Here is a 21,260-nt window from a genome sequence, read left to right as displayed (position 1 = left end):
ATAGCAGCCTGCATTGCTGCGAAAGGTGGATATACACTGTTCTAGTGCCGACATTGTGCATGCTCTGATGCCTGTGTCTATGTGCCTGTGGTTCTGTCAGTGTGATCATGTGATGTATCTGACCCCAGGAATGAGTCAATAAAGTTTCCCCTTCCTGGGACAATGAATTCACGGTGTTCTTATTTCAATTTCCAGGAGTGTATATACAGATCACCAAGCATTGATATTCTTAATGGAAAGTCGTTTATTACATAGGAGGCTCATGAGGTGGGTATTGCTTTTACAACAGTTTCAGATACAAATAGTATACATCAAGGGAACATTAAATTGTGTACCAGAGGCTTTGTCAATATTGCCATTAGGAATGTGTAATTCTCAGTAAAATGCTGGACCAGGAATGATTTTTAATACAAATTTTATGAAAATAAGCTATACGAAAGACGAAGTACGTGTGTTAGCTACTAAAATCAGTCAAGGAATGAAAGATGAAGAAGAGTTAAATCTTAAAAATGTTAAAGTATGGGAAAAATGAGTTACCATCCACAGAAGACAATATTTTGACAGTGATCAATCAAGTGTTGTTTTGGAGAGAGAATAAAAATACATCATATTGGAAATTATGTGTACCCGAGTGAGCACAAAATGATTTAATTTGGTTTATACATAAAGGTTATGGGAATTTTGCAATAAGGAAGTGTATAAAACATATGATAAAGTTTTGCCATTTTAAACACCTACGTAAGAAAGTTGTTAGATTACTCCAGACATGTCAAGTCTGTCAAAAGGTGAAGGAAAATAATAAAGGAACACATTACACAATGTATCCTATAATACCTAGAGCTTTACATGATTTAACAGCTTCGGATTTTTATGGACCATTACCATCAAGTCAAGGAGGTGTCAGATATATTTATGTTCTATTAGAGTGTTGGTCTAAATATATTACATTATATCCAATTAAACAAGCTAACACAGAGACAGTTATAAACTGTATGCACAAATATTTTGTAGAGGTAGGAAAACCTACGAGATTATTAATGTATAATGGTTCACAGCTCGTGAGTCAATCATTTAAAGAGTTTATAGCTTGAGAGAACATAAGGCATGTCATGATATCAAAATATCATCCAAAATCGAATCCGTGTGAAAGAGTTATGAAGGAGATAGGACATTTATGCAGAACTTATTGTTCACCGAGACATACAACTTGGGCAAAATTAGTGCCAGAATTTCAATTGGTTTTGAATGAACTACCCCATTTGTCTACAGGATTGTCTCCTGTAGAAATACTATGAATAAAATTTATAGGGAAACCACTATTAAAATTCTTCAAATGGCCAGAGGTACAACAGGAAGAAAGTGTTAACTTAGACAAAATAGTAGAAAATGAATTGCATATAGCAGCTAATAAAAGATTGCAAAATTATAATACATCAGCAATAAACCCAACATTTGAAATAAATGATCTTGTGATGGTAAAAGAAGAACATCATAGTTCTAATCTTAAAAAGGAAATGCAGAATTTTTTTCTGAAATATGCAGGACCATTTAAGATTGTGGATAGTCCACACCCAAAAGCATAATATTTAATTGACCCACACTGTTCAGGAGAAAGGTTTACATAATGCTGACATATCATAAATTATGAGGGGGTAGGGGACAAGCAACCAAGTACTAAATAGTATTTCATGTGACTATAATAATAGGATGACAGATAGGAAGATAGGATACAGGTACAGAAAATGGATTAATAGAAGATGACAGTGGAGACAGTAAGTTTTTGAATTGGTAATCTAGCTGGAGCTTGGGTTTTAAGAAAATAGAGAACAAAAGAAAGAATAGAGAGCAGTTAAGAATACTTAGACATGTAGTGTTGTCAATAGATGAGTTAAGATATGGAGAAGGTAGTAAGCAAGAGACTTTACACCTGAAACAGAGTGCAGACATGGAAATCAAAAGGGAACCTCAAAGTAATATGGGCGAAATTAGAAGAAAAAGTAATGGAAGATATAAATGTATCTGAAATGTGGAGTGTACTCTCTAATATGGAATGACGAATAAAAGGCAGATAGGCGGACCTAAGAAAGGCTGACTTATACTGTGTGGGCAGGGGCACCAAGAAGGGGATTGACCTGTATCATAGTAGAATAGGAATTAATATGAGGCACTACGACACTGAATGAAATAGGTATATTTTACTGTACTAAGATGCAGAAGTGGTCTTTGGTGAAAGAGGGAATAAGTTGTGTTAAAAGGATAATCCACAGATTATTCTTAAAATTTGTTGTAAATAACAAGAGGTTTTTCCATATGGTTTACAGTAGAGAGGTGAAAGGATTTTAGTGCAGTGGTGGAGACAATTTACACCTCCACATTATTGCACACAAAGGCTTTGCAATACAAGTCCATACACTTGGAAGGTGGGATATTAAAGAAGTTAAGTTCTCTAAAAAGAACATTTGAACAGCAGTAGTTTTTTATCTGTGTTTTGATTGCTCTCTCAGGTCCTAAAGTACACATGTGTGGACGTTTTTGAATGTACTCAAGAGAGTGGTATTACCATAGCAATTGTTTGTTGTGTTGTTAAAAGTAATAGTGAAAATGTTGGGCAAAATATACCCCTGTTTGTGAGAAGTGTGGCTATTTACCTAGTAATGCAGTAGAGAGAACTTGTGGAAGCATTCCAGGAATCTTCACCGCAGTTGGATTGACAGGGAGGTGGCATGGAAGGATCTGGCCCACCAAACAACAACTCTGAGAAGAGAGGGTAAAGGTAATATACTTTCATCTGGCGGTGTATTATGGTCAGCAGAATATTGCCCAGTTATATTGGCCAGGGATGCAACCTCCCACTAGTGCTCGTATAAGACCCACCACAAACCTTACAGATTATACATCAGCAGGAGAAGAGGGGAAAATACACCCCAACCTAAATGTAAATAACGCATTTCTTCAAGTTAACTTCCATACATTTTTGATATACATGTTTGTTACTAGTGTCACATTTGTTAGTCATTTTGTTCATGCATTCTGTCACTCTGCATTGCCATCTACATTTCTTATTCACTGGTTCATCTTCATTATTTGTTCCACCGCTGATTACAGGAAATACATTTGTCACCTACTCTTCACATGTTCACACCTTAGTTATTTGCTGAGATTCTGCAGAAACTGTTTACTGCTGTTAACTTTCCCTGTAACTGTTCTTAAAGGCACAACGAATTTCTTCCAGTGAAGTTGAATGCATTGAACACTTGTACTGACCATCTCCAAATAGCTGCTTCCACTGAATATTTTCTAGTCACCTGGTCCAATATAGCTACTCTATATTTCATTCATTACAAAATTTTACAGTTTCTGGAAGACACATCAAATAGTTCTTTGTTTGTATACTTGATTTAAGAGTACTGAGGATGAGAACATTTTTGTTTTCACGCCTTGATAAGTAGAGGAGGTTGTACCTCCATGTTGCGTCACAATAGTTTCATATGGTAGTGCTTTGAGATTCTTCCTGATTTTGTTACCTCTCTTCTTAAATTGTTTACTATATCCAACAGGCATTAGGCTTATACCCTTAGCTTTCTGTATTTTGGCCAGGTGAAAATCTGTTGTTACATTTCTTCTGTTCTAAGGAATGGTGTCCTTCTCTGGTTGATCATCTTTTCCCAAGGTTTAGAAATCCATTGAAGAGATATTTCACATTACATTTGTGGCTGAATTAATAAGTCTTACTAATCAAAGTGAAGTGCAAATCAACATCTCACCTTAATGGGAAAGTTTTTCTGCGACTGTGAAATACAAAACAATTTTCAATCAAATGATTCCAAATTTTTGACACGAAAGCAAACTCTGTCTGCTTGAGTCTTCTTGACCTTTCTACCTTGATATCAGAGCATAAAAATTCAATATGTCTCTAAATTTAATTCTTGACATTGTATCACAAAAGAACTGTGGGTTGTCAGTTTTCAGTTGACAAGTTATCAATTTTGAACCTATAGCACAAGAAAGGCACAACCATACGAAAATGTAGTCATTGCATACTCCAAGTTCTTATGGGTTTCTGTCTTTGTGCACAGTGTTATACGTTCTAGCACTGTGTCATTTATGAACTGCCACTAAGAACTAGTACTGCTGTGAATTTTGATGTTTCTGTCTGAAAGTGTCTTTGGTCCTGCTGTATAGTGTACTACATTTTGCTTTTGTAGTCTCTCAGATGCATTCAAGATATGGCCAGAAACATTCCATTCTGTCCATTCTTTCCTGAATTTTGAACAGTTCGCAAAAAAATGGTGAAGGTAACTAACACTTACCTCTTCCTCCCTGTCATCCTCTGTTGAATAAAATACTATTTATTACTAATTGACATACTGGTTTTGATGGGGAAGTTTATTTTGCTACTGTAGCAGTCACTGATGTAACTTCTATGTACACATCACAACAACTTTCACTTAGTTCTGAACTGTCTGGAATATAGTCATAGTAATAGCTTCTAATTATCTTTCAATTTTTCTACCTCTGAACTATTGTTCTGAAACTCAATGCGGGTCTCAAGTGACATAACTGCATAAAGAAATATTAAGCAACCAAAATGCTTGCTGCTGTATTTGTAAGTATACAGCGAGAGATAAAAGCAATGAGTATACATACAGGTTTATAATTTTTACAGTGGGGTTACTGGGGGAAGGAAACAATAGCCACAAACATTTGAAGTATAACATAAAAATATTGTGATTACAGATATAGACAAAATTTCAGAATGATCAGTTTGTCTGGTTCTAGTGTTAACACAGTAAAATGAGACTCCATGGTTTTATAAACAGTTGGATACTTAGTTAACTTCATGTTAGATATCATTTGTGCACTTTCTAAAGTAATACCATAGAAACAGTCAGCGTGCAAGCCACGTATACAGACTTTATTTTTTGCAAAATGCTTACTGATACCTAGCTACAGATTAAGCAAAATCATTTTAAAGCATACTTTAATAACATCATTGCCATCATCACCATCACCACCACCACCACCACCACCACCACCACCACCACCACCACCGCCACCCATTTGAAATTCACTTGTAGTCTTGTAAGTATTAAATAATTTGAATGAAACATTTTAAAAGTCTCTTTGTGCTTTTACATAGGGGGCAATAAATAACTTATATTTTACTTAATATTTAAATTATAACAAGTCATCACATACCTCCAAACTTATTTTGCAGGAACACTACTCCCAAGTCTGTTGGAATGCAGTCGAAACCACAGGCATTAATAATGAAGACACCTTTCTCTTCTGCCAATGTGTTGTAGCTGAGCATAAGTTTTTGGATGTACTGTACCAAAAAGGGAACAGAATTTTCCTTGAAAACTAAGTTCCCAAGATTATAATGTTTAGAAGCAATGCAAAAGTTACTTGCCTGAATTTCACCAGTAACATCAACTTGATGAGCACCACTCTCTATACATGCTTTTACTACTGGCTCACCATAAAATCTATAAGGACCAACACAGTTCACAACAACACGAGCTCTTGAGGCCATATGAAGCAGTGAGTCAAAATTCTGCAGGTCTGCCTCTATAATTGGTATGTATGACAAATCTTCCCCTAAAACAAAAGTCACAATAAACTCAAAGGTAGAGGTCCTAACAGGTGTAAAATCACCTGTTTATAAATGTGTTTTTAATGAAGCAGTTATCCATACAAAACAATATAAAACTGAAACAGAATTTGTGGCTGTGCCTTGCCTTCAGCAGTACTACCGAGAGACTTGTGTAAAAGTACAAGCACTATTCTAATTGTCAGAACTAATAGTCCCTTTGTCAAAAATATTAGTAAGATCATTGTCCTCTATTTTACCTTCCTCTCCTCCTATTGTTCTCTCCTTCTTAATGAATGAACTAATAGTTTCAACAGTTGGGATAGTGTACGTAGTTCTCTCTCTCTCTCTCTCTCTCTCTCTCTCTCTCTCTCTCTCTCTCTCTGCAATACTGAAATTTCACTTCCTGAATGTAAGGACTGGCCACCAATTCTGTCTTATAGTTTTAGTTTTCTTGCAAGGTTTGTTCTCATTCTCTCTCTCTCTCTCTCTCTCTCTTTCCTTTTTGATACAGTTAGCCATACATTCAGTCATACATGTTCCACAGACTTGTCATCAAGAAGTACCTTTGGCTATGTGGAATAAGTCACACTGTTGGAGTGTTATGTATGAATGTTTTTAATATGTTGTGTTCCATTCCATACATGAAATGTCGTTCCGCTAATATGTATGTGAACTTTTATCTTACAGGTATTTTGCAGTCACCATTCCTGAAATTATTTGATGTAAGGGACCTGCTATGCAGTGCTACTAGACTTCATCACCTTTTTCTGTGAGTGGGTGCTGAAAGAGAGCTCTGATCTATTTAAGATGCTAAAATAACATAATCAGTTTTGCGATAGCCTTTAGTCATGGGTGACTGGAATTCAAGTGTAGGGAAAGGGAGAGAAGGAAACGTAGTAGGTGAATATGGATTGGGGCTAAGAAATGAAAGAGGAAGCCCCCTCGTAGAATTTTGCACGGAGCACAACTTAATCATAGCTAACACTTGGTTTAAGAATCATAAAAGAAGTTTGTATACATGGAAGAACCCTGGAGATACTAAAAGGTATCAGATAGATTATATAATGGTAAGACAGGGATTTAGGAACCAGGTTTTAAATTGTAAGACATTTCCAGGGGCAGATGTGGACTCTGACCACAATCTACTGGTTATGACCTGTAGATTAAAACTGAAGAAACTGCAAAAAGGTGCGAATTTAAGGAGATGGGACCTGGATAAACTGACTAAACCAGAGGTTGTACAGAGTTTCAGGGAGAGCATAAGGGAACAATTGACAGGAATGGGGGAAAGAAACACAGTAGAAGAAGAATGGATAGCTTTGAGGGATGAAGTAGTGAAGGCATCAGAGGATCAAGTAGGTAAAAAGACGAGGGCTAGTAGAAATCCTTGGGTAACAGAAGAAATATTGAATTTAATTGATGAAAGGAGAAAATATAAAAATGCAGTAAATGAAGCAGGCAAAAAGGAATACAAACGCCTCAAAAATGAGATCGACAGGAAGTGCAAAATGGCTAAGCAGGGATGGCTAGAGAACAAATGTAAGGATGTAGAGGCTTATCTCATGAGGGGTAAGATAGATACTGCCTACAGGAAAATTAAAGAGACCTTTGGAGATAAGAGAACCACTTGTATGAACATCAAGAGTTCAGATGGAAACCCAGTTCTAAGCAAAGAACGGAAAGCAGAAAGGTGGCAGGAGTATATAGAGGGTCTATACAAGGGCGATGTACTTCAGGACAATATTATGGAAATGGAAGAGGATGTAGATGAAGATGAAATGGGAGATACGATACTGCGTGAAGAGTTTGACAGAGCACTGAAAGACCTGAGTCGAAACAAGGCCCCCGGAATAGACAACATTCCATTGGAACTACTGACGGCCTTGGGAGAGCCAGTCCTGACTAAACTCTACCATCTGGTGGGCAAGATGTGCGAAACAGGCAAAATACCCTCAGACTTCAAGAAGAATATAATAATTCCAATCCCAAAGAAAGCAGGTGTTGACAGATGTGAAAATTACCGAACAATCAGTTTAATAAGCCACAGTTGCAAAATACTAACACGAATTCTTTACAGACGAATGGAAAAACTAGTAGAAGCCGACCTCAGGGAAGATCAGTTTGGATTCCGTAGAAATACTGGAACACGTGAGGCAATACTGGCCTTATGACTTACCTTAGAAGAAAGATTAAGGAAAGGCAAATGTACATTTCTAGCATTTGTAGACTTAGAGAAAGCTTTTGACAATGTTGACTGGAATACTCTCTTTCAAATTCTGAAGGTGGCAGGGGTAAAATACAGGGAGCAAAAGGCTATTTACAATTTTTACAGAAACCAGATGGCAGTTATAAGAGTCGAGGGACATGAAAGGGAAGCAGTGGTTGGTAAGGGAGTAAGACAGGGTTGTAGCCTCTCCCCGACATTATTCAATCTGTATATTGAGCAAGCAGTAAAGGAAACAAAAGAAAAATTTGGAGTAGGTATTAAAATCCATGGAGAAGAAATAAAAACTTTGAGGTTCGCCTATGACATTGTAATTCTGTCAGAGACAGCAAAGGACTTGGAAGAGCAGTTGACTGGAATGGACAGTGTCTTGAAAGGAGGATATAAGATGAACATCAACAAAAGCAAAACGAGGATAATGGAATGTAGTCGAATTATGTCGGGTGATGCTGAGGGAATTAGATTAGGAAATGAGACACTTAAAGTAGTAAAGGAGTTTTGCTATTTGGGGAGCAAAATAACTGATGATGGTTGAAGTAGAGAGGATATAAAATGTAGACTGGCAATGGCAAGGAAAGCATTTCTGAAGAAGAGAAATTTGTTAACATCGAGTATAGATTTAAGTGTCAGGAAGTCATTTCTGAAAGTATTTGTATGGAGTGTAGCCATGTATGGAAGTGAAACATGGACGGTAAATAGTTTGGACAAGAAGAGAATAGAAGCTTTCGAAATGTGGTGCTACAGAAGAATGCTGAAGATTAGATGGGTAGATCACATAACTAATGAGGAAGTATTGAATAGGATTGGGGAGAAGAGAAATTTGTGGCACAACTTGACCAGAAGAAGGGATCGGCTGATAGGACATGTTCTGAGGCATCAAGGGATCACCAATTTAGTATTGGAGGGCAGCATGGAGGGTAAAAATCATAGAGGGAGACCAAGAGATGAATACACTAAGCAGATTCAGAAGGATGTAGGTTGCAGTAGGTACTGGGAGATGAAGCAGCTTGCACAGGATAGAGTAACATGGAGAGCTGCATCAAACCAGTCTCAGGACTGAAGACCACAACAACAACAACGATAGCCTTTCTGCATTATACTCACAATGTTTCCTTAGTACAGTATCATTTACAACAGTGGGCAATAGAGATGTCTCATTACTTGCAGTGCACAAGAGATTATAATATGTACTGCTGTACTGATTTGACATTTCAGAATGACTGTTCTCCTCTATCATCTACAACTGTTCTGGGAATGACATTATTGCCTGTGCCCTTGTCTCTGTGGTTTCCAAGGCAACAGGAAGCTGCAAGGCCAACGACAATCAGGCCTCTGCAGCAGGTGAAGAATTACACTTGCTGTTGAGTCTTGATATTTTGAGCCGATATCGGTTGCACCAAATCTGTATGTATGGCAAGTCAGAGTGCACACAGCAGGACATTCCACACTTAACAACTACTTAACAATGTTTCCAATATTAACTACTATCACTTAATTGTTGTAGATTGCTTTGCTTAGTCAGACTAAAATGAAAATAGTAATATTACCCTGGAAAGTAAAACTTTGGAAAAGAGGTGTTGTCATTGTAAACTGAGAACCTGCAACTTGTTGGATAATAATTATAGAATAATAAGCTATTGGAGGTAAAATTATAAAAAACACAATTATGTCTGTTTTAATTTTTTATGCCCTGAATATGTATCATTAAATGAGTCATCTTCAGTGTGTATACTTTATTCTGTGCCAGTTGTGGTAAAATGCTTGAAGATCAACACTACAAAGTTGGCGGAAGGTCTTTGCCTGGCCAGAGTGTGGACAGAGGATGTGTTGTCTTCGCTGAATGGTGTGTGTGTGGCCAATGGGAAAGGGAGTTCTTTCTGGAGCCAACTTGTGGTAATTGTGAATTGGGGCATTGTATCTGTCCCGTGGCCCGTAACATGAAGATTTGAACATTTGCACTGTAGGGTGTCTGTCTATTGCTTGTGAAGGTTGCTGAAGCTGCATCAAAGTTTGTGCTGCTCTGTATGATGATGATTATTATTATTATTATTTTTATTTGGGTTGAGGGGCACTCAACATCATGGTCATCAGCACCCTAATGAAAAGTCAGCATGCAAATCTCAAGGGTGGGGACAAAGGCTGTCCCCACATGCGGAGTAGTTCATAATGTATTACAGGCTGCTGCCCTTCCCCACCAATTTAGGGATGAGGCCTAATAGTGCCCAAAATGCCACCACCCTTGTAACACTGGAATTGGTATCTGTGAGGATGGTGGGCAGATCACCAGCGAGACTGAAGGCTTCCCTAATACCAGTATACAGCATAAACACAGGCACAATATGCTGAACTGAAAGTGGCATGCCACAAACTTCACAGACTGGTGGATCTTCCCACCAGAGGAGGAAGCCATGTGTTAAAGGACTATGTCCAATACGCAGTCTGGTAAGCAGAACCTCCTTCCAGCGGCAAGGCTGACACAAAGTCCGCCACACCTTTGTTGTTGATTTGAGCAACCACAGTTTGTTGTCTCTCACCTGAAACCATTCAGTCTCCCACTGGCGCATGATGCATCTGTGGTGTCACCGCCAGACACCACACTTGCTAGGTGGTAGCTTTAAATCGGCCGCGGTCCATTAGTACATGTCGGACCCGCGTGTCGCCACTGTCAGTAATTGCAGACCTAGCGCCACCACATGGCAGGTCTAGAAAGACGGACTAGCACTTGCCCCAGTTGTACGACGACTTTGCTAGCGACTACACTGACGAAACCTTTCTCTCATTTGCCGAGAGACAGTTAGAATAGCCTTCAGCTAAGTCCATGACTACGACCTAACAAGGCGCCATTAACCATATCTGGAGAGTGTCTCATTTGTATAGTCAAGAGCGATGTACCACAAGGATGAATTAAAGTTAAGTAAAGAGACGCTACATACTTTTCTTTAGTGCATTAATAACGTATCCTGTTCCAGACTTCACGCCAGTCGGCGTGTGTGTACGCGTGCCTTTCGGTTACCCGTCACTGTGGACTGGCTGTCTTGTCAGTCCACTACGGCATCTGTCACAAAATGAGATGAAGGCGTGCGATGGGATGTGACACTGATGGGCAGCACCATGCCAACATGCTTCCTTGGTGGCTATGTCAGCCATGTCATTGCCCTGTATCCCAATGTGGCCTGGTTTCCAGCTAAAGATCACCTCCTTGCCATGGTGTTGCAGCCACTGCAAAGAGTCATGGATGAGTTGAATCAGTGGGTCTACTGGACACATTTGTGAAGTGCTTGCAGTGCACTAAGAGAGTCTGAACAGACAAGAAACCTTGTATGGTGATGTCTGTGAAGCCTCTCTAGGGCCATCAGAATGCCATATAAATCCATATCATAATTGTAAATTGCTCTGGAAGGTGCACTTTAAAAACCCTATCAAGGAAAACAGCAGAACAACTGAGAGCATTCTCTTGCTGGTCTCCATCTGTATATACAATGATAAAACTGTGGCAAGTACTTAATATGGATGAAAACAAAGTTGTAAAAATTAAAATCTGGAGTACAAGTTTTCATGTATTGTGTCAAGCTTAAATCACTCCAGGTCTCTGGAGATGCCAAGGTGTCAATGCATTCCATTCCTAGCTATGTATTTCGATGCCTGATAGATCCAGATCCTTGAGACAGTCCGTAGCATGTATACCAAGTGGCTTTGTCACATGGAGCCGATTCCTGAACAGCCATTCAAAAATTGGTTGGACCACTGAAATAAATATCAATGACTGAGGTGGCGCTGAGATTTTCAGTGCCTATCTAGCCAAAAGGATACATCACCGAATCCAGAGTGGTGGTTCACCAGCCTCTGCACACAGGCTCTGAAATGGGCTGGTCTGAAAGGCTCCAGTCAATATCTGAATGCTCTCATGGTGGATAGCTTCTAACATCTTGAGGTAGGAAGGGTGAACCAGTCCATAGACCATGCTGCCATAATCTAAGCGTGATCAAACAAATGCCCTCTAAAACTGCAGGAGGCAGGACCTGTCAGCTCCCCATGCTTTTTCGCTAAGGTATTTCAAAATATTTAATGACTGAAAGCCCTTTGTTTGTAGGTCCTTTGGGTGTGGGAGCCAAGTCAGTTTTGAGTCAAATAATAAAAACAAAAAGCACACAGTGTCTTGAAAATGTAAAATATTGTCCCCCTTAGTGATCACTAGTTGGTTAAAACTCTGATGAGCATGGTTAAAAGTGACACATGTAGTCTTCTTGGGTGAGAACCAAAAACTAGCTGTCCTGGTCCAGGTTTCCAGTCTCCCAATGGTCAGCTGTAGCTGCCTCGATCATTGTAAGATTGGAGGAAGAGTAGAAGATTGCAAAGTCATCCACAAACAAAGAGCATTTGACAGGGTTCCTGACTGCAGAGGAAATGACACTGACAGCAGTGGCAAACAATGTGACACTGAGGACACTGCTCTGGAGGACCCCATTCTCCTGCACATAGCAGTCAGACATGGTATCACCAATGTGATATCGAAAATGCCATATCTCAAGAAAGGATTGGATAAAAAGTGGCAGGCATCCACATAGTCCCCATTTATGAGGTTGGCAAAGGATGTTTTATCTCCAAGTAGTGTCATATGCTTTTTTGAGGTCAAAAAACATACAAACGAAATGGTTTCAGCATAAGAAGGACTCCTGTATTGCCATCTCCAGTAGAACTAAGTTGTAAAGGATGGAATGGTAGTGCCTGAAACCGCACTGGGAGCAGCTCAGGTGACCTCGGGATTCGAGCAGCCAGACGAGGTGGCAGTTGACCATGTGTTCAAGAATCTTACCCATACAACTGGTAAGGGTGACACTCTGGTAACTATTAGGATTGCTATGGTCTTCGCCTGGTTCCCAGAATGGAATTAATATTGTCTCCTTCCAAGTCTTGGGGTATTGTCCATCGAACCAGATCTGATTGAAACAAGAGAGGAGCTGTCCTTCGCTTCAGGGCACAGATGACAAAGCATGGCATAATGGATTTCATTAGGTCATGGAGCAGTGTCTCTGGCTGCAGACAAAGCTGATTCCAGTTCCCACATGGAGAACAGAAGGTTGTGGACTTCTTCATTATGCAAGAAGAAATTGAGCTCCCTCATCTCTGCAGTCCTACAGAACACCTGACAAGCAGGAGCTTGTCTGGATGATGTAGTAGAAACAGTAAAGAAGTGTTCAGCAAAAACCTGAGCATGTCTCCTGGCATAGCTACCATGACCCCATTACTTGACAAGGCTGTAAGGGGACATGTACTACCCTTGCCTGAAATCTGTCTTATTGATTCCAAAACTTGTGCAGTGGAAGTGGACCGAATAATGGAAGTCATGAATTCCCTCGAGGAAGCCCTCTTCCATTCTTTTATCACTCACCTCGCATGTGCTCTCACAGATCTGAAGGTATGGATATTGTCTGTAGTTAGACAGTGTTAGAAGTTCCGCAGAGCTGTTCGTCTGGCCCTAATTGCCAGTTGACACTCGTCATTCCACCAAGGTACAGGCTGTCATCTGAGTTGGTTACTAGACCAGGGGATGGACTCTGTGGCAGCCTGTTTGATCTCACAAGTGATATGGGCCATCACCTCCTGCGCACAATTGCTTTTAAAGTAGCCTGTCGACTGTACTGTAACCGATTTGTCCTCTGTGTCATACATCTGCGTGGTCTCCTGTCAGCCACCGTCCTAGTCAGCAGACGGATCCACACTGGGAAGTGGTCACTAGAATGTAAATCTGGAGCTACCTTCCACTGCACTGAGTCTGCAATAGCAGGGGAACAAAAACAAAGGTAAATGGCTGAAAAAGGCCCTGTATCTGTGGAAAAGTGTGTCATCTGATATGCATTCAGAAGGCTGATATTCTCAGATTGGACGAGTCGCTCAATCATTAAATCCCTGGAGCAATTGGTAGCCAAGCCCCATAGCACATCGAAATCACCCCCAGAAGAGTTCTGCCAGTGCATCTGCATCCAAAGCATCATTAGGGGGAAGGTACAAGGAACACACTGTGATATTAAAGGGAGCGAGAACTTTCACAGCAATTGCTTGCATGGCCGTGGTAAGAGGGACAGGAGGGGAGTGGCATCTATCATCAATGAAAACAGCCACTCCATCTTTAGCCCTGTCTCCAGAAGTACCGTCCTTCCTGTATGCGTGGGAGCCCTGTAATGCATATGTGTCGGTGACTTTAAGATGCATTTCTTGTAAGCAGGTGCAGAACGGTTTCTACTGGACCATAGCTGTGATTCTTCCAAATGTGAGTGATATCCATTCAAATTCCACTGCAACACAGAAGTCCCTGTGGAAGCCATTGGTTAGTGATGGTTGTTCTTGTGTTCCTCCCTCGGAGGCAGTGATTTACCAGAGAGGTCAGGGGGAATGTTAGCCGATTCCTTGCTCTCCGGTTCCTCCAACTGGAAGTCCATATCCTCAAGAGCTCACCAATACAAATGTTTAACTATCACTTTCTTGGACTTGGAACTACTTTTCAAAGGATGCAAAGGAGGGGGTTGCCTGGGTTCCGAGGATGGCTCAGCTGGCTTCTAATATTGGGTAATGGTATGTGGCTTAGGTGGTAAGCCTGTTGCTGATGGCTTTTGAACAACTTCATTTTCAAGTGGAGCATTTCCCCCACAGGTACATCAACAAGTGCATGTGCTCACACGTGAATCTGTGGTCTGAGTTTGTGTGGAGTCAACACACTTAGTGATTGGCATCTTAAGGGCTGATGCAAAAGAAGTAGCAAAAACTGGTAGTTGCAGAGCTCTGAACGCTTTTTTAGCTTCACCATAGTGTGTGCATCTCTTTATGTTCAACTCCTGATTTTTCCTTTCCTCGTTGTAAACCTCACATTTTTGTTCCACACTGTGTGAACCCCGGAACAGTTTACGCGTTTTGGAAGAAGTGTGCAAGAATTGCCTAATTTGTGAGCTAAGCCACCACAGCTGCCACACACAGCCTTCCCCTTACGTCCCATAGTGGTATGGCCAAATTGTTGACATTTGCAGCATCACGTTGCATTAGGAACAAATGGACAAACCTTACGGCGGATATAGCCTGCAAGGATATGTTCAGGTAATTTCGGAGCACTAAACATGAGTAGAAATGTTGCCAATTTTTCCAGTTTGCCATTGACTCTCCTCCTATAGTTCTGCACTTCCATGACACCCATATTTTTTCATTCTTCATGTAACTCCGCAGGGTCCACCTCCATTATATCTGAGCAGGTAACCACGCCCTTACTAAAGTTAAGGGTGTTATGCAACTCAACCTTGACTGGGTAGTCATCTAAGGCTTTACATCCCAGGAGCTTAGATATTTGGTTTGACTTAGCAGTTTCAACTAGAAGTGTTCCATTATGAAGTCGTTTGACATTTTTTTAGAGACCCAGCAATACCTTCCAATGCCTTATGAATATAGGAAGGAGAGATCTTCTCAAAGGTTCCCCCTATTTGCTTGATTTCAATGAAAGTTTTATGACACACTAACGCCCTGTTACTACGATTCTGAGACTGCTATTTGGGAGGACTGCCCAATCGAGCTCTCTTTGAGTAGTGGGTGTAGGTATTACCTGACAGTACAGATGGTACACCCGTCCCATCAGGGGTAGTAGTTTGATCAGACCATTCCATAGGGATCCCATGAGACACTAGGGAAACAACCATCACTCAGGCAGAGCCCTGCATGCCTGAACAAGCCTTATACAACTGGGGGGCTGCAGGTGCCTCATAGGTTGCCCACTAGAGACTGTTTTACCTCAAGAGTCCTTCACCTCAGCAGCATGTAGCACACCTTGAGGTTGAGGGTTTTTTTTATAGTATGTGTACCTTTGGGACCAAGGGGTGAAGCCAAGATCCCCATTCTCCAAAACACTAAACATTCCACCACTGCGCTGTATGAAGGTCACTCAAGCAAGCACAGAGCTTACGGTGACAGAGGGCTCGTGGAACTTACCAGTTCACACCTCAGGAACCCCAGGGTCGCCAAGCCCATACTCAGCAAACGAATGCAGAGTCCCTGAGGGGTGCTCTGTGTGGAATTCAGGGTGGTTATTACCACAGCCATTTCCTAATAATCATCAGTGAATTGGCAATGAAGGTGAACTGGTGCTGGATAACAACTAAATGTTAACTTCCTTACTGTTAGATAACAAAAAAGTCACTTAAAATATTTACATATTGCCTTACTTCCAAGTGTTCTGGTTTTTAACAGTGAGGAAATGTTTTAATTGTAAAGGCTTTTAAGGTTCTATCTGTTGCTCTAATGTGTTAGAGCAATTTATTTTGACGATTAAATTTGTCAAACTTTTGTTGTGAGGGTCCGGTAGTTACAAATCATCATTCATAGACCATTCATTGGCAATTATTATGTTTATGAGGCACTAAATGGAGACTTTCTTCACATTTTTTGACGTCACACTGTGGCTTCTGCAAACTTTTTTTCTGGACTGTTGTAATTGGTTTTAAAAATTGTGCAGCTATTTGTTATGTGTTTGTTTTTACTCATATTTCTATCCTTAAATGTATCCAATATATTTTTATCTAACAAAGTAAGGAATTAGAACAAGCAACTATTTATCATCTTTATGATCATTGCCTCATACTTATCTGACCACAATGATATTTCTCAGAGAATAAAAATTATACACATTTGTAGGAATGGTTGGTTAGATTCCTTTTCTGAATATGTGTGGATTCCAAGTATCTTGATTTACTACTGATGGTAGTTTGTTGAAGACATTTACACCAGAGTATGGAACTCCATTATGAACCACAAATAAAAAGTACTTTGAATTGTGGAAATTATGTCTTTGTGAGATTAAGATTTTAACTATTTCCTGTGAACTAGTTACAGGGCTCTTCAGCTATTGTCTGGACTGTACTTGGTGGTGATGTTAAATTTTGGCCACTAATTAATATTCTTACACAATTTTTTCTCCTTCATTATTGCACCTTCTGCTCCCTTATCTCATGAAATGAGATGTCTGTCCAACATGCTTTGGTTTAGTTTCTTTTTCTTCATAAAACTGTCAGGTCTCTGACAACCAGTCCAATAAAACACTAGCCTAAAGGAATTCTCATCCAGGAGGAGCAGGAGGAGGAGAAGATAACTGTTTAACATCCTTTTGATAATGAGGTCATTAGGAACAGAGAACAAGTTCACATTAGGGAAGGTCAGAGAAGGAAATTAGCCATGCCCTTTTGAAGGAACTATCCCAGCATTTACCTTAAGTGATTTAGGGAAATCACAGAAAACCTAAATCAGGATTCTGGATGTGGGTTTGAACCATCGTCCTCCCAAAGATTTCTCATCCAGAAACCACATTTGAATGTTGGTTGTTTATAAGAAGATGGTGTTACTCATCACTGAAAAAAGAGAAATATTTATCAAAATGTTTTGAAACTTTGCAGTAGCAGGGTCATGGCCTATAGCCGAAATCGCAGACTTTGCTACGAATATGGAATCAATCATTTCATGAGGACCAAGTTCGACACTCAACAGCTGTGTCAGAATAGAACCCAAGAGGACAGACATGTTATTTGTTTGGCTGTACAGGATTGAACAGCCACATCACACACCTGAGCCCGAAAATGGGCATGTTTGCAGTAAGCCAAATATCCACACAGACAGGGTGACTTTGTATGGAGCACCATGAACTTTCAGTGTGGTGATCATTGTTGTGATGTCCCCTGATGCAGTAGAAGAGAGAGGTCCACTGACAGTGGTATACCCAATGGCACTGGACACAGGAGAGGAATCATGTTGTCCTCTCAGACAAATCCCAGGTCTGTGAACCACGTCAAAATAGACATATCTATGTATAGAGCTAACTAGGGGATTGAACCATTTGCAGAATGAATTTGTAATTACCATTAGAGCTCAGCACCTGGTGTGATGGCATGGGTTGCCATTGGGTATATAAGACTATCATCTCTGGTCCGCACAGTCCAAAATTTGGACAACAGATGTACATTTCTGACATGTTAAGATTGGGGATTATGCCCTATCATCAATGACTCCATGACATTATTTTTCTGTCCATACTGCCTTGTCCAGTCTTGATAAAGAGGGTATTTAACTGCTGCCCTGGCCAGCATGATCTTCAGGCATTCTACCCACCGCACCATTTACTTCCAAATTGCTGAGAGACTGCCATACAACTGCTCAGCAGTTGCTACTACTGAAACTCTGGCAGAGAGTTGAAGCAGTTTTGTGTCACAATATGAATGTGCAGAAGTGTAGATAACATTTACAAAAGATATAAAAAGTCCAAGTTCCATAACACGCATATTACAAGTCTGTAGAAATGAAAGATTCACAATATCATAAGTGAGAGGGTTAAAGCCAAAGGGATGTCAGTCACACTTTTAAGTTGTTTTACTTAAGTACTATAAGACAATGCAGATCTGTTAAAGATGCAGATCTGTTAAAAAGAAGAGTGATGTAGGTCCTAGTTTAGTTCATACATCCATTGGCAGCAGTAGCAGTTTCAGGGGTGAATGAAACAGTCGCTTTGTTAGCATCCAATCTAGTGCTAGTCAGACTTACACCACTAATCCTCTAAATGTTTGTGAAGTGTGAGTTTCTACATATGTAGGATTTGCTGTACATTTTATGTTGATTATAGTGGACCCTCAATCTGATGAAGATGTGAATACTGAACCCAGTACATTGGAGAATGCAAGATCTAATGATGACCAGGAACCATCAGAGTCTGAAATGTCTGACTCTTCAGGTAAGTTTAACATTTTATAAATACATAATATTATCTGACCATCTCACAATACCATGTTGTCCTTTGAGATATATATGTAAAAAAAAGCATAACATTCTGATACATTTGTTTTCTTGGTTGCAGTACAAGAAGCTGAAAAAACAAAACACAAATTTCTTAAATGAAGTAGAATGAGACAGAAACATGAGAGTAAAAAGCAAGAGAGGAAGAAGTAAAGAAATTCTGGCACAGCATATGAAAATAAGGGGGGGGGAATAGTTTCTAAAAAGAAATTCAGTAACACAAGCTATAACTGCAGGTCAAAACGTCTAGAAAAGGTACAAGAAGTGTAATATAGAAATTCAGCAGAAAAATTTTGGAAATTAGCTTCTTTTTCTTATCAGAATGCATTTCTACGTGGGTTGATTTAGCAAATGAGCCTTGAATTTAGAAGTCCTAAAGATGGATCAAGATTGCCAAAGTCAACAAGTAATCAGTTTTACATTCAAGTTGATGGAACTAGTGTTGAAATATGCAAAAGATATTGCCTTCAAACATCCAAAATTTCAGATTCACAGTTGACCAGAGCTATTAAGAAATTGAAAGTATTTCCAGGATCAGATAAGCTAGGAAGTACGGCATCAATGAATAAAATCTCTAATGACAGAATGAAGTCTCTAATGAGAGAATGAATGTCAAGATAGTTCTGATTTATTGTTCTGCCTCAGTTGCACATTTTAAATTATATTACAAGTGTTGATCATTCTGCATCATCTTCAGGTCTTAAATAACTAAATATGTATCAGCTAATATTTTATGATAAGTAGAAAAGACAAGAACTGTACATAGATGTAGAATTTACCTATGAGGTTGTGTCTGCTACCAGTCTTGTCAACTCAGAACCACTTATCAGAGTGCTGTGTTTTGGAACTGAAATCAGTGTTTTAAATAGGTATATGTTAGAGGTATAGGTGGGAAGGGGCATAGGGGAAATGGAGTGAGGCCGAATGGCGGAGGTGAAAGAAGCAGGGAGGGGTGGTGGGGATCTCATGAGTTAAACAAGAGAGGTCATGCTATAATTATATAAATTCTCATTGATACACTAATAGTGTAGAACAATGGGTATTTAAAATATAAATGAAATACAATAACGAAATTATAAAATGGACTGAAGGGGGCTTGAGAGCAGGCAAAGAAGGCAAGGGTGACGGGGGGGGGGGGGGGGGGAGATTGTGGCAAGGATACTATGGGCTTAACAAGAGATAGTCTTATACCAAAAATGCAAGAATTCAATAATATAAAAAACCTTCTGTTAAGATACCACAATGGATGTGTAAAACCGGAATAAAATAGCACAAACTGAATTAGTGTCTGAAGATGTTCAAAGTGTGAAACGTTAAAAGTATACAGTCAAAAATTGTACTTTTTTTTTGTCAAATACATAAAGTATAGGCCTAGACCAATGATTTATAAATAGTGAGAGACATAAAGATCATAAAATTATGAAAGTGGGATTATGCTGAGGACCTCAAATTGCATGAAGTATTGTTAAATAATATGAATTAAAAAAAAATTAAATTCAAATTATTTATAATCCAACTTTCATTATTACAGCTAATTTTTGATGAAACTGTGTTTTTAACAAGCTAGTGACTTCGACAGGAAGGTCATTCTGTTTATGAATGGGAAGCCTTGCTAAATCACTAGTGCATTTGATGTCTGCTATAATTCTCTTTATGTCCTAATGTTGGTTTGGGATTATAGTTTAAGCCTCTTCATGGAAAGATGTCTCATTAACTGTAAGAGGAATATCTGTAAAATTAATGAGCTTGTTGAAGAACTCATGGTTTTTAGGCACAGTATTGTTTCCATATTTCCTTCCATCTGCCATACACAATATTTTTTTATGATGCCTTGCAATTATTTTTGTTCTTTCATTGTCCATTCTATTATTAATTAATGTACATAGACTTTCTAACTGTGAAGAATGAGTTTTAGCTATATTTAAGTGAAAAAGTATAAGTGATCATTTAATACATCTTTGTTCTTGTAGGTTTCCCTAATTTCTGCTTTTACCCACATAATTTCACTTTTTTTGTAATTGCATGAGCTATTGCTTTTTTATTCATGATTTTAACTTTTGCACACCCTGGGAATTATATTTTTATGTAAGTATTCTATGTTAAATATAATTTTACAACGGTTTTCATTAATTTTACTCAAGTTAAATAAAACAGTGTCTCACCGCCAGACTAGGCACCATTTTCAATTTAGTTGACACAATCGTCTTGTGTGATTAAGCAAATGTTTAGAAAAACCACTCCGTCTTCAGGCCACAAGTGGCCCATCGGGACCATCCGACCGCCGTGTCATCCTCCGTGGAGGATGCGGATAGGAGGGGCGTGTTGTCAGCACACCGATCTCCCAGTCGTTATGATGGTATTCTTGACCGAAACCACTACTATTCGGTTGAGTAGCTCCTCAATTAGCATCACAAGGCTGAGTGCACCCTGAAAAATGACAACAGTGCATGGCGGCCTGGATGGTCACCCATCCAAGTGCCGACCACACCCGACAGCACTTAACTTTGGTGATCTCACGGGAACCGGTGTATCCACTGTGGTAAGGCCATTGCCAAGCAAATGTTTAGATTAAGATAATTCTCATTTACTGTTCTGTCTCAGTTGCACTTTTTAAATTAAATTATATGTTGT

General features: G+C 39.5%; 1 protein-coding gene across 2 annotated transcripts in view; it reads right to left on the bottom strand.

Moving 5' to 3' along the window:
• Window positions 1–21,260, bottom strand: part of LOC126187716 (saccharopine dehydrogenase-like oxidoreductase) — a 118,424-nt gene that overhangs the window by 44,779 nt on the left and 52,385 nt on the right. For both annotated transcript variants that reach the window (XM_049928959.1, XM_049928960.1), the window contains exons 3-4: window positions 5,414–5,601; window positions 5,200–5,329 (exon numbers count right to left, since the gene is read on the bottom strand). In XM_049928959.1, coding sequence (XP_049784916.1) covers window positions 5,200–5,329; window positions 5,414–5,601 — 318 coding nt within the window. The remainder of the gene's footprint in view (window positions 1–5,199; window positions 5,330–5,413; window positions 5,602–21,260) is intronic.

This window comes from Schistocerca cancellata, chromosome 5 (genome assembly GCF_023864275.1).
Source record: "Schistocerca cancellata isolate TAMUIC-IGC-003103 chromosome 5, iqSchCanc2.1, whole genome shotgun sequence".
Taxonomy (NCBI): Eukaryota; Metazoa; Arthropoda; class Insecta; order Orthoptera; family Acrididae; genus Schistocerca; species Schistocerca cancellata.
Note: the sequence above shows the minus strand (reverse complement) of the source record. Positions and strands in the feature narration are given on the sequence as shown.